General features: G+C 35.4%; 1 protein-coding gene across 1 annotated transcript in view; it reads left to right on the forward strand.

Annotated features, from left to right (window-relative positions):
• Positions 1-13,170, forward strand: part of LOC117180137 (flavin-containing monooxygenase FMO GS-OX-like 2) — a 20,185-nt gene that overhangs the window by 3,586 nt on the left and 3,429 nt on the right. The window contains exons 2-6 of the mRNA XM_033372478.1: positions 1,801-2,010; positions 2,441-2,582; positions 8,297-8,439; positions 8,532-8,735; positions 8,798-9,083. Coding sequence (XP_033228369.1) covers positions 1,801-2,010; positions 2,441-2,582; positions 8,297-8,439; positions 8,532-8,735; positions 8,798-9,083 — 985 coding nt within the window. The remainder of the gene's footprint in view (positions 1-1,800; positions 2,011-2,440; positions 2,583-8,296; positions 8,440-8,531; positions 8,736-8,797; positions 9,084-13,170) is intronic.

Below are 13,170 nucleotides of genomic sequence, written 5' to 3' on the forward strand. Positions count from 1 at the left end.
GTCGCCAGAGGACTACTAGATTTTGCATTGATTGCAACATGTATTGCTGCTTACATTGTTTCTCAAAATTACATTCTGAAACAGCAGGATCAAAATGATTTCTACGGATTGAAATCTGAAATGAAAAAAATTCTCTATAAAAAAAAATAAAAAAATGTAAAAAAAATATATAAAGTCCCTTAAAAAAAACCATCGATATTCATCGACCTCCACGTTGATGATAGTTGGGCAACGTAAACTTTGTTTGCGGCAGACGGACGATAGATATTCGTGAATCATTTTACTTTTACACGATGCTTAGAACTATGAAAATTTTTTATTGAAAAACTATGCGCTTTTCGGAAAATTTGTCAAGAATAAAAAGTTCTTGTAATCAGCCGAGGAATAAGCTTGAATTTTTCCGGAGCGTTTTGAGCAAAAATTTAAATTTTGCAAAAATTGTTCATATGTAAAATCCAAAATTTTGCTCAAAACGCTTTGAAAAAATTCAGGCGTATTCCTTGGCTGATTACAAGAACTTCTTATTCTTGATGATTTTTTCGAAAAGCGCATCGTTTATTGTAAAAAAATTCATGAATGTTTTCACAAAAATTTTGCCATTTTAGGACGCCATTTTGAGAATTTTGAGAATTTTTGCCATTTTGAGAATACTAAAACGAAAAATCGATCTTTGAACCATGGATTCTCAAAGTTTAGACATTTATTCCACCCGTTAGTGAGATTCCAGGTTAATTACAGACTCGAAAAGCTTTGGAAAATGGTTCACAAAAAAAAATAGGCACGAAAAATCACGTTTTTTTTGTTTAAACTGCATTTTGGGATAATAAGTAAATTTTTTGAGGAATTTCATTTGCACCGTCGCAAAGAGGAGATCTTAAGCAATAAAAATATATGTGTCTCAATTTTTTCTAGTGTCGAATAGTCTTAGTTATTGGCCGTTGAAAAGCAGTGTACCGGTAGTGGCGTTTTGGCCGTTTAAGGGTTAAGGTCATTCTCTGTATTTCTAATTTTTCCTATATAAAATAGAAAAATATGGCATGGGCGTAAGAGAAAAAAAAATAATAAAAAATGCATTCACTGTTTAATATATATATTACAGTTGCGCCCATGATAAATTTAATACATTAAATATACAACTAGATATTAATATTATATTCTAAGCTGAAAAAAATCGTGTTAAATCACCGCTAACGGGAATCGAACACGTATCTGCGGAGCAGCGGAAAGGCGACTGTTTCCTGATATAGAACAAATTGAGAGATTGAGCAATTTAATTAGCCTAATAAATCTCGGTACTAATATGTATATTTGAAAAATAATCCAAAACTACGAAAATCTCATTTCTTACATACATTTGATGCTCGCAACTCTAGGATTTTTTACTTTTAATTAATGCTATTAATTAATCTCCATATTCAAATTAGGAGAGTATTTTCTTATCCAGAGAAACAAACTGTCGTAACACGCCACTCGAAAAGAAGAAAAATCAGAGTTTTATGAACCACCTACGCATATCTTTATAATAGAAACAATATCCAAAAAAATATATTATAAATATTATATATTGATGTTCAAGCTTTTAGTCTATCATGTTTATTTTTTCATGATTTATAACATAACGTTTCTGTGAATGAAAGTGCTGTGGACTACGCATGGCGACTAGATGTGACGTACCCTAGGGCGCGTTCACGCTTGTGAGCGCCGCGAGCCGTGCGGCGACCGCGCGATGAAAATGTGGATTCTAAAATTGTTTATGTGGTAAATAATTTCTAATTATTAATTTTAGATTGATCATTTTAGGAAGATGTGTTCAAGAAAAAGGGTATGTGTTATTGGCGGAGGAGCAGCAGGATTATGTGCTTTAAGACATTTGGCATCAGATTTGCACAATTTTGAACCAGAAGCTTTTGAACAATCAGGAGATATTGGTGGAACTTGGGTTTACACTGAAAAAACTGGATTTGACGAAAATGGTTTACCAATTCACACGAGCATGTATCGAGATTTAAGGTTTGATTTAGTTTATAATAGGTAGAATAGATTGAAATAAATGAAACTGGTCATATTTTGGACGTGGTCAATTCCGTTCCAGTTACCTGCGTACGGTTTCTTCACTACACAGCTTTCTTTCACTCAGCTGATTGCTGTACTGTAGTTGATTTGAATAAAATTTACTGAAACATTTTCCGTAAAATTTCACAAAAACTTGAACCTTTATTCTTTAATTTTTAACTTTTTATGTTAAATAACATATCTTTGTCATTGTTCTAATGAGCAGATTTGAAATATTGTATTTTTAAATTACCAAGTGCTAAATTTAAAAAAATTTATATTTCGCATATTAGTCTGCAGCATTTATAGCCGGGGAACCGTGCGCAGGTAGGTGCGGCTAAATTATCATTTGCCCAAATTTTCCATCTAATAATAAATCTAATTACAGATCAAATGCTCCCTGTGAATTAATGAATTTTCCAGATTTTCGCCAAATGAAATCTGAGAAAGGTAGTGGCGTTCACCGAAAGGTGCTTTTATCATATTTACACGATTATGCTAATCATTTCCAGGTTCTACAATTTATAAAGGTAAGAAAAATTATATGAAATAAATGGGACGCTTAAAAACTGCTACTGCCAGAGGGAAGGAGGGTTAAGAGGTTTTGTAATTATTTGTGACTTAGGGCTGGGACACACAAAGAAGCACATAGAAGCACATAGAAACATATTGATTTTATTTTACCACATGTAAAGAAATTCTCTTTTTTCCCTCTTTTTAAGCAATTTTCCGTTTATCTAGATTTTTCGCTTATATGCGAATCGAATTAGCTGCAGCTTTCAAGAAAATCTAGTTTTTTCATGAAAACGTCATTCTGTTTAATTGAGAAGTCCACTATTAATTCCTTAGTTCAAACTAGTCCATTTTTTGTTTAGACGATATCGTTTTTAGTTGAAAATCCAGCTACTTGGTTAAAATTTACCTATTTTGTTAGCAAGGTATTTTAAAAAGTTATTGAAGTAAAAATAAGTAATTAAAGATAGTACGCTATTTTGGATTTAAATACAAATAGTCAGAGAATGTAAACAATTTTGAAGACTATGTTTTTAGATATTAACATTCTATGTACGGCTCTTTTTTTATGGCACAAAAAAATGAAAAATAAAAAAATCAATTTTGCGTTTAAACCATGCAAGATACGTAAAAAGATGAATCCACACAGGCGAAACTTGTGCACCCAAAAAAGATCTATAAATTTATGTTTAATCACTTTTTGATAGGGTGCGCAATTTTTGTTTTATCCACAAAAAACAATATAAAAAATTGAAAAATTAAATTCTAGGATAAACGACACAAACTAAGAAAAAACCAAATATAAAAAAGTTATGCACTCAAAAAAGAGCTACAAGTCTGTTATTATTGCTTTTTTGATAAGACGCGTACTTTTTTCTTAATTGTTCAGAATAAAATTGATTATGAACAAATTAAATTTTCGGAGAAAAGACACAAGGTACACTAAAATGTTTAATAACAAAATCGTTTTTCAATTAGATCTTAAATCTTGCTTTTTAACTTTTTTTGTGAGACACATTATGAGAATGTGTTCATTAAACCTGAAGGAGCCTTAAAGAAAGATAATTCATGATTGCTGAATTTCAGTTTTGGATGGTTTGAGCTTTCATTTTAAAAGTCTAATGCAAAAATGTGGGGGAAGTACAATGGGAGAACGCGCAGCGCAGTTAAATAAATTATCAAACACGAAGCGTGAGATAAATATATTATCGAGCACGAAGCGTGAAATCCAACAGGTTCGGGGCCCAGGCGCGCTCAAACTTGCAACCTAAATGAAAAATTGATTTTATTGATTTAAGACTTCACTATTTTGTTGAAAATTCATTTTTTGTTTTTGGAAAAGAGTTAATTTTTTAATTTTTTTATCTGAACATGTAACTTCCATTTTCGGTTAAGAGTGAGCATTTTAAGGTGAAAATTGAACTATTTGGTTGAAAATGCATATTTTTAGATACAAAAATAAATGGTTTTTCGGAAAATTTGCCATTATTGTAATAGAAAAAACTGGAGTAAGAAATGTTGCAGGGAATATCCGAAGTGGAGTAATCGCCAGCAGGGTAACTGTGACTCCCGTTAACTAACCATAGTGGATCGCAGATATCTCCGGTTCACTCCACTAGAGGCAGCACTTTACAAGCATGTAACCACTGAAAGTTTACCTTAGCTGTCGTTACCCTGCTTGAACGATTATCTGAAACATTTCGTACCCCCTATTCTTTCTGTCTGCTTGAAAAATGAACAATCGCTCTTAATTAATAATTCATTGCTTTTGGTAAAAGTAAACTGTTTTCTATTGAAAATAAAAATATTTTTTTGTTGAAATATTAACTTATATATTTTTCGTAAAGAATATACCTTTCTTGATTGGGAATTCAACAGTTTAATTGGTTTTGTTTAAGAATACGACTATTTGGTTAAAAGAGTATTTTTGTAAGTTGAAAATTCAACTATTTGTTCAAAAATTCAAGTACACTCGGACTAAGAACGTACGAGGCTTAAAATTACCAACGCTCCACAGACACGAGCGTCCTAGATAATATCTTTGTTCCAACTCCACAAGAGCCTGTGGAATTTTCCCTCCTATGCGCCACCCTGGAAGAGAGTCCTGCGCAAGTGCGCGCCGCTTTATATTCTAAATTTGTTCACTGTATTGTAATCAATGGTGAATTTTGACATTTCGTGATATAGATATTGAGAATATTGTCACAAGATTATTGTTAGTCATCTTCATCACAATTCGCACTTGTTTATTGAATTAAATAAATTTTCGATCCTTAATAATTAAAATTTATATTGATCAAAATATAAGTTGCAATTTGTTTTTATTGTATAGAATTAGCAATTGTTTTATTGAAAAAATTTAGTCATTCATAATTGATATAATTTTTTTATTTTCTACTTTTGGCTGGCATTTTTTGGTGCCTTTTTTATTATTCTTGAATTATTGATAATTCTAAAAGAATGTGGTTCAGAAGAGACGCTAGTAGACACATGGGAAAGAAATCGGTTAAGATGGTCCGGACATGTTGCGAGAATGCCAAATGAACGACTAGCGAAACAAGTGTATCAAAGTAAAGTAAATGGCAGCGTGCCCAGAGGTAGACCGCGGAAAGAATGGTTAGAATTTGTGAATTGGACCCTAGTTAGAAGAGACATAAGAAGTCACAGAAACACGGGAGCCTGCATGAAAAAATGCATGGACATAAAAGAAGCTAGAGAAGTATGCCAGGGCAAGAAAGTATGGCGGCAAATAGTTAATAAAAAGAGTGTCAGTAGAGTGAATGACGCATGCAACAAAAGACCTTGGCGACTCGTGGACTCAAGTGGGGAACCTTACATAACGACTTGGTGAGGTTCTTCATTTGGGGTGATTGCTAGAGAGATTGATCAGCAACCTGGGTCGGAGCAGTGTTGCGGCACGAACGTGTTATTTACTTAAATATCACGAGCATTCTGGATCAATATGAAAAAATCTCTATCCCTTCCACACACTACTCCTTTCCCCTACTGAGAGAGTCACGCCTACCCCGAAAGGGAAATGGCTTATTGGTGTAATAATAATAATTATTATTATTCATTTATATTTATATATTATATTTATATTTATAATAATTTATATTAGCCTCGGTGGCTCACTTCGATCCCTGAGCCGGTACCTCTAGACATTTTTCAATGTACCTTTACCGAGGTTCTGGTGGTTCGGAACCCACCTTAAGCTGTAGGTCCCCCCATCGTGTACTTGACTGCAACCCAGTCCGTCAATGATGGGGTAAAACCAGGCTTTGTCCAATATGTCTGGGCAAACTGCTCTCAACAGATCACTTGATTGCATTAAAAAAATGCGTCCGTGACTGATGACATATACCGGGACAGCCCCGTGCAAAAATGATCAAATAAAAAATCCAACTCTAACCAAAAATGCCTTCGACATGTTGGGCAGTATAAGCTTGTGACAACATTTCAACACTGGAATGTTTTTTATAATAATAATTGAAACTAAACAGCGAACACTCCAAATATCAGAATATTATTTCAAATTCACGAAAATGTAAATACTTACAACGCAACTGAAGGGACACATAAGATTGGAATAACGATTGCAACAGTTTTCTATATAATAAAAAACCAAAGAAACACGTACTGCGCATTTTAACCTTTCGAGCGAGTCAGTTTGATTTGTTTATGTTCAAGCAATCATCGATGTCGAATTGCACAAACGCGCGTGCGCAAAGTAGGCCTCCGTGCGTGCGTCGCATGCATACCCTAGAAATCTATGCATCGCAGGAGGGGGAGCCCCTTTCACGGTTGTGTGTTTGGAAATCACGATTCTCGAACCTCTTGTACGCTTGGAATCCGACTGTATTTTGTTAAAAATTCGATCTTATTATCGCTTGAAAATTCAACTTTTTTTCGCTAATATGTTTTTATAGATAGAAAATTCGTCCATCTGTATTGAAAATTCATTTTTTTAATAGAAAATTTCTTTGTTGAAAATTTTCTTTCTTGATTGAAAATTCAACTACCTTAAAAAATGCTTATTTTTGAGCCTGAATTATACGAACAAAGAATTTGGAAAATGTTTTTTATCAACAAACATATCTGCTCAAAACTTTTCAAAAGTCAGTATTCTGCAAGTGGCTTTAGAGGAAGCATAGTAAAGGGTTTTTCAATAAGAGCGCTACAAAAGCTTTTTTAAATTAAACAAAAACGGTTTTGGATATAAATGAAATTCTTTATTCATGTGAGAGTACATTCGATGCCATTATGTATGAAATTCGATTTCTTTTGCATGGCCACCACAGGCACGCTTGCAGAAGTCCAGACGCTGAATCCAATTTTCGACGGTTTTCAAGCATAATTCGGCCGATACTGCTGCAATTTCACGTTCGATGTTCGTACGAAGTTCATCAATCCTCGCTGGATTGTTGGCATAGACCATAGACTTGACGTAGCCTCACCGGAAATAGTCTAACGGCGTCAAATCGAATGACCGAGGCGGCCAATCGACTGGGCCATTTCGTGAGTTGACACGCTCACCAAACTTGGTTTTCAATAAATCGATTGTGACATTCGCTATGTGGCTTGTGGCGCCGTCCTGTTGAAACCACATATTGTCCAAGTCCATATCATCCAATTCGGGCAAAAAATATTCGGTTATCATTGAGCGGTAGCGATTCCCATTCACAGTAACGTGCCGGTCTTGATCATCACGGAAGAAGTACGGCCCAATGACGCTTCCGGCCCATAAACCGCACCAAACCGTAATTTTTTCGGGATGTAATGTTGACTCATGGAGTTCGTGTGGATTGCTGCCTGACCAATAACACATATTTTGCTTATTGACGAAGCCATTCAGCCAGAAATGAGCCTCATCGCTGAAGATGATTTTTCGATGAAAATCAGGATCATTTTCAAGTTGTTGCTCAGCCCAATTCACGAACATACGTCGATTCTGGTGGTCAAGCGGCTTCAGTTCTTGCGTCAATTTGATCTTGTAAGGATGTAGGCCAAGATCTTTTCGCATAATACGCCACAACGACGTCACAGATAAGCCCAACGCTTGAGAACGACGTGTGAGAGACTGATTTGGGTCTTCCTCAATTGATGCGCTAGCGGCAGCAATATTCTCGACACTACGGGAACTTCTTCATCTCAATGGCACGGGAACATTTTGCACTGTACCTGTGGATTTAAATTTTTCCACTAGACGCTCAATTGTTGATCATCTGGCAGGACGATTATGACGACCATAAATTGGACGTAGCGCTCTTAAAGTTGAGGCCACTGACTCCGAATTTCGGTGGTAAATTTTAATAATTTCGACTCGTTGTTAGATCGTATATCTTTCCATGATGAAATGGCAAACCTTACTGAAGAGAAATGTCAAAAGAGCGGAGAAAAAATTGCGTCGTTTGCTGTCACTATCGGTCTATTTTTGTAGCGTGCCTATTGAAAAACCCTTTATCTATCGTTATGAAGATCTAAATACGTAATATGCCAACTACTCAATCAAAAAGCGGGCCGCCGCGGTGAAAACTTTAATTTTCCTTAAATAAAATAAAAAATTTTATCAATCTTCTAAATTTGCACTGCGGACAATTATTCTCCGCGTGTTCGAGCGCGAAGGTGGTTATTGAATTCAGCCCTTCAATTGTCAAAATAGCGTTACGTAGTTTATGAACATCCCCTAATATGTTTTAATAGAAATTACATCTGTACATTTTTTATTCAGTTTTATACAAAAGTGGAAAGTGTTCGACCAGAGATTATAAAAACTGATGAAGAAAATCTTACTATATGGTACGTGAAAATAAAGGACGTAAAGACAAAACAAATCGAGGATAAAATATTTGATGCTGTTATGGTTTGTTCAGGGTTCGTTTAATTTGTTTTATAACGAATACAAATAGAAAAATTAATATTATTTCTGATCACATTTCAATGACATAGGTTTTTAATGTTTGCAGGAATTATTCTCAACCAAATATTCCTAAAATACCCGGAATAGAAACCTTTCCTGGAAGAATTTTACACAGTCACTCCTACAGAATACCAGAAGAGTTTTCTGGAAAATCAGTAATGATCCTTGGATCTGCTTTCTCTGCCACAGATATTGCTGTTGAATTAGCTCCACACGCAGATATTATTTATTTGAGCAACAGAAATGAAAGGTTATATACATTTTTTAATTAATTATTTTAGAATTATGAAGAATAAATCTACATCTTTTCAGAATAACGAGCCTTCTTCCCCCTTCCGTAATTCAAGTTCCTGGAATCAAAAAAGTGGAAGGAAATATAATTTTTTTTACCGATGGAAGCTCAATATCTGTTGAAGCTTTTATGTATTGTACGGGATATTCAATTCAGTTTCCATTTTTAGATAAAACCTGTGGAATATCTGTTGATGATAATTATGTTTTTCCAATTTATAAACATACTATAAATATTAATCATCCAACCATGTGTTTTTTGGGCATTAATAGTTATGTCATAACATTTCCTATGTTTCATGTGAAGGTAAATTGGTTAATAATCACAGTTTATAAATTATATATAGGACAAACCATCCTACAGTAGATAGAAACAAATTCAACAGGATTTAACTGCACCTGTTTCTAAAAATAAAAAAAGGTATTTGCTTTTAAATAAAGCTCAAATATTCAATTGAATGTTCTTAGACAACAAATTTCATATGAACTTAGTTAAACAGCTTTATTAAACATTTTTAATACATCGATTTAAACACCTCTATCCGTCAATAGACTAATTGTTCCATCACATAATTCTCAATCCTCAATAATTATAATTTATCATTAGTATACTTACAAATAAAGTCAGTTTATTAAGTAAATAATAGTTGAAACTATCCTTATTTCACAAAAATCATAAAAGGTTAAATTTTTGACATTGATTAATCTCTGATATTCCGTGAGATTGGTACGATTGGTACGAGATGTTTATTCTTCAAGCCATTTAACCCGACTTGTGATGACAGAAAAGGAAAAAATGGTTACATACTTTAGCCCTGAAAATTGTTGTAATATTTTAAAATAATAAATAAAGAGCATTTTGTATTATAAAATATTGTTAATTAAACTCTAAATTTGGATTCTACTGTATAAACATGTCACAAAAATGTTTAATTTAGGTAGACAGTATGAATAACGAAGAGACGAACATTTTTTCGATTCAAAGATTAATTTTTTGGTTTAAGACATTAATTGAAAGGTCCGCGGTCTAAACTTTTTAACTGACATTTCAGAAATTTTACATGACGAAGGAAAATCATTGTTATTTTTGCATTTTTCAACAATGTGAAATGTTTTTCGTTTACTTACTAAAGGAAAAAAACACAGGTTAGTTTTATAACATTTGAATCAAAATTGAACGTTATATGACAATTTTAAGCTATTCATATGTTATCTTTAAGGGGTCCAGCGGTCTAAAGATGGTATCTGAAGTGTTCTACCGCTCGTTTTGTATTGTTTTTTCCCGGGCTTGCAAATTTCTCCGTTGTTTTTCAAGCCAAGGGCAAGTATTACATGTCCAAATGTTCGTAATCGCAAGCCAAACATAGATGTGAGAAAAAGCACGGATTTTCCGTAAGACGCCATAAGCAGTTAACAGGTTTAGACTGCGGACCTATGCTCTAGATACCAAAAAGATATTGTCGACATTGCATTAAATAAAAACTAAAAGGAATTTTGCCGTTTTCCTTGTAGGATATTAACTGCAAATAAAAAATGTTCCAGAAATTACAAAAAAAAATAAATGTCGAAAAAAATGTCAGTTAACAGGTTTAGATCGCGGAATCTTCAATTAAATATAATATTTCAATGAATCTTCGTTTGAAAGTATATAGTAAACTTGCTGAAATATTATCCTAAGAAAATGAACATTTTTTGTCAGTTTTTCAGTTGATTGAAATTAATATTCTGTAAATCATTATCTACTGTAGTATGGTTTTCCCAATTTCAATTTAAAAATAAGGATTGCTATACGTCAGGGTATTCTGAGAACCCGAATAAAAATGCTTCGACTTGAGTTCGACTTGAATCGCCCCCAATTAAGACATGTTGAAGTCAAAAAGGTCGGCTTGAGCATGTCTAAGTTTTGAGACGGAGCCAGACTTCAAGTTATGTCTTGGAGACAACTTTCTATGCCTGAAAGACATAAATTGATTTCTTGAGTCAAATTTTTATGGCTTTAACACGAACGACTTATAACTTCGAGTTTATACCTGTCCTAACAAAAAGGGTCACTCTAACTGTCATAAAAGCTAATATTTGTTAATGCTTAAACAATCTCGTATATTTATATTTTATATTTATATTATATATAACCTAAATAGTTTAATAATAATAATAATAATAGTTTAACCTAAATAGTCACATTTCCACTGTCCCTATCTACTATCTAGCGAAACCACTGCCAAGGGAACGGGTTCAGAAAAACTGCTTGCACATTTCACAAACAAGCTTTGAAACTTCAATGAGGAATCAGACCAAGCTAAGAAGACCCAGGTGCCTCGTTAAAGGAGAGTGGTCAGCCATTTGCAGGTACACGAATGGACCTGAAAATGTTTCCAGCGGGGACCTACTTGGAGGTTCCACTCTTAGTCTCTCCCTAACCACCTATCTCACGGTTGTGAGACGTGGTTATGGCTGAAATCGCGGTAAAATTTCAGCCACAACCACGTCTCACGACCGTGAGATAGGTGGTACAATCGTTGCAACTCCCTTATAAGGTCTCGATACCTCCCTTTCTTTTCATTCTCCTTGGCTATGATGTTTTTTTCAGCTGGTGCCGAAAATTCGATAACGAACATGGTTCGCTTCTCGAAGTCAAGAAGAACCATGTCAGGCCTCGAGTGAGCAACAGAAACAATTGTCGAGAATATAAAGTTCCAGTATATGCGGCACTTCCCATTCTCGACAATTGACTTAATTTCCCTAGGAGCATTTAGAGGAGCGATATTAAGGTTAATGCCGTAGGAGTGACAGAGATGATAATAAAGCACTCTTAGTGCCGCATTATGCCTTTGAATGTAGGTCGTTCCCGCATGAGTTGGACAACTAGATAGTATGTGCGCTAAATGCTCCAGATGTGAATGGCACGCCCTGCAGCTATCATCGGGAATGTCGTGCCTCAAAATGTGGCGACGGTATGTTAAGGTGGAAATGACACCGTCTTGGCATGCGAAAATGAAACCCTCCGTACCAGACTTCAATCCGAGCGATTTAAGGAAAGAAAACGTTAGCTCACAAGACATTGAATGCTCCTTCACATTTCTGTGGAAGATACCGTGCATCCTCTTATCAAGGAGCTGTTCACGAAAGTTTTTCTCTTGTGCTTTCTTAATCCGGGCTTTCAGGAGTGAGCACTCGAGATAGATAAGATTTGATGCATTTTGCTCACCACTAATACTGAAGTCAAGTCCGAGTGCTTCAGCAACCTCCTCCGCTGCTTTGTACATAAACGCTCCTTTGCCCACTTCTTCGTGATTCCTGACAATTTTAAGAAGAGGGTCTCTTCCATTTGCAACTCTATGTGCTGTACCCAGAATAATCCTGTTGTGAAGACATTCAAGACTCAATATTCAGCGACCCCCTTGACGGCGTGAGATGTACAGTCGCGGAACGGAAGACTTAGGATGCATGTTTTTGTTCATGTGCATAACCTTTCTTGTCCCGATATCAAAAGATCTGAGCTCGTTCTTCGTCCATGGAACTACTTCAAATGAATAGAGTAGTACCGGGACGGCAAGCATGTTCGTTGCAGATACTTTGTTCCTCGCCGACAGTTCGAAAGACCAAATCTGTCAGATGAGACGTTTGTATCTGCTTCGGAGAGTATCCTTTATAGACGTCACATCCTGAATGCAGCTCTGTGGCACGCCCAGGTATGTATAAGTCTCTCCAGCGCAAAGGTATCGTATGGAGCTTCTATCAACGAGCTCAGGATCTTCAGGGATGCCATTAAGTTTTCCTCGCTTCAAATAAACCTTGGCGCATTTGCCTAACCCAAATTCCATTCCAATTTCCTTAGTATATCGTTCGACAATCATCAGAGCTAGATGCAGTTGTTCTCTGTTTTTAGTATAGATCTTAAGATCGTCCATATAAAATACATGAGTGACCCTGTACTTTCGATCTGTAGGTTTGCGGCACAAGTACCCGTCAGAATGGCGCAGTGCTAGAGATAGTGGCAATAATGTAAGGCAAAAGAGGAGTGGGCTCATGGTGTCGCCTTGAAAGACACCTCTCTGAAAGGTGACCTTGTTAGTTGTAACACGATTTTTTCCAGATGAACTAATAAATCTGGTTTTCCAAAGCGGCATCAATCTCTCTATGCACCCAACTATTTGCCTATGAACCTTTAAGATTTCCAAAAGACAGATGATAAGTCTATGGGACGTCGAATAGAAAGCTTTCCGATAATCAATCCAGGCCATCGATAGGTCACGCTGGTAGAATACTGCATCTTTGCAGACACATCTATAGATGAACAGGTTCTCCCGACATCCGGCTACGCCTTTCTTTGAGCCTCGTTGTTCATACATTTCTTGCCACACAGGTTCAATTGCCCGAAGAATCCTATCATT

The sequence above is a fragment of the Belonocnema kinseyi genome, chromosome 9, assembly GCF_010883055.1.
Source record: "Belonocnema kinseyi isolate 2016_QV_RU_SX_M_011 chromosome 9, B_treatae_v1, whole genome shotgun sequence".
Classification (NCBI taxonomy): domain Eukaryota; kingdom Metazoa; phylum Arthropoda; class Insecta; order Hymenoptera; family Cynipidae; genus Belonocnema; species Belonocnema kinseyi.